The sequence below is a fragment of the Pteropus vampyrus genome, unplaced genomic scaffold (assembly GCF_000151845.1).
Source record: "Pteropus vampyrus isolate Shadow unplaced genomic scaffold, Pvam_2.0 Scaffold12447, whole genome shotgun sequence".
NCBI lineage: Eukaryota > Metazoa > Chordata > Mammalia > Chiroptera > Pteropodidae > Pteropus > Pteropus vampyrus.
In genome coordinates this window covers 2,605-3,732 of record NW_011901228.1, presented here as the reverse complement: position 1 = coordinate 3,732, position 1,128 = coordinate 2,605, and the positions used below count along the sequence as shown (strand labels likewise).

Sequence of the window (1,128 nt, the reverse complement as noted above, 5' to 3'; positions counted from 1 at the left end):
CTTTTCAACGCCTGCATTGAAAGATTTTTCGCCTTAGTACCTACCATATCCTACCGTTGTTTATTATTATTTGTTAGCTTTATTTCCTGTGGCTCAGCAGATGCCAGCTCCTGTAAGGCAGGGCATTTTGTCTGACTTGTTCCCAGCGGCAGCCCCAGTGCCTAGAACAGTGCCTGGCACAGACTAGGTGCTCAGTATTTGTGGAATGAGTGAATAATTCAACATCCAGTAGATGGTTAATGGGGGGCATTTCAGGCACTAGGGGGAGTTTGGGGGCCCTGATTCTTGCCTCCTTCACCCCCACCTCCTCCTTGAGCCTCTCCAAGAAGACCCAGGAGCGGAATGCAGACAACTGCCCACCAGTGCTGCGTCTCCTGGAGAAGAGGCAGGAGCTGGCAGATGTGGACCAGAGACTGCGAGCCCAGAAAGAGGTGAGCCCCTACGGCTGTCCTGAGACTTTTTGGGACCCCAGGCCAAAAGAAAAAAATGGTGGTGAGCAGGAAAATGGGAAATGTCGGAGCCAACTTATAAGCTCCAAGGTCCGAGATAAGTCATTTCACCAATCTGAGCCTTGGTTGCCTCATCTGTCAAATGGGTGTCAAGCGAGATCAGTCGTTGGTGCAAATTAATGTGCGATGAGCACCTGGAATGTACAGGGCACTGTACTGGGATCTAGTGGTCTCACTGTGGTCCCTGCCCTCACGGGGCTCACAGTCTAGAGAAGGAGACAGACCAGTATCCAGCTGGTGACTGCTATAAGCAGGGAAACACTGAGAAGGAACTGTGGGGGCCCAGAGGAAGCCCCTCTCTCTACATGGGAGTGGTCCGTGAGGGCTTCCTGGAGGCAGTGACATCTTAGGGATTGCTGAAGGGCATGTGGGCTTATCCAGGAAAGGGGGGACAAGGTGAGGAAGCAGAAACGCGCAGAGGAAACAGCATATACAAAGACTGGAAGGCGAGGACAAAACACAGGTGGTCAAGTGGCTGGAAGACAGTGTCAAAGGACAGCGGGTCAGACGAGGCCTGAATAAAGGGCAGGAATGATGCGGGGGTGGGGAGAGGGGGCTGCAGAAGGGCATCTGGGCTTCACCCCACCGGGTGGGAACCGTGGATGGATTTGAGCAGGGG

At 53.5% G+C, this 1,128-nt stretch overlaps 1 protein-coding gene across 1 annotated transcript in view; it reads left to right on the top strand.

Annotated features, from left to right (window-relative positions):
* Positions 1-316: 316 nt before the first annotated feature.
* The window catches only part of CFAP73 (cilia and flagella associated protein 73), a gene marked incomplete at both ends in the record, with an annotated part of 2,983 nt that continues 2,171 nt past the window's right edge, over positions 317-1,128 (top strand). The window contains one exon of the mRNA XM_011386923.1: positions 317-431. Coding sequence (XP_011385225.1) covers positions 317-431 — 115 coding nt within the window. The remainder of the gene's footprint in view (positions 432-1,128) is intronic.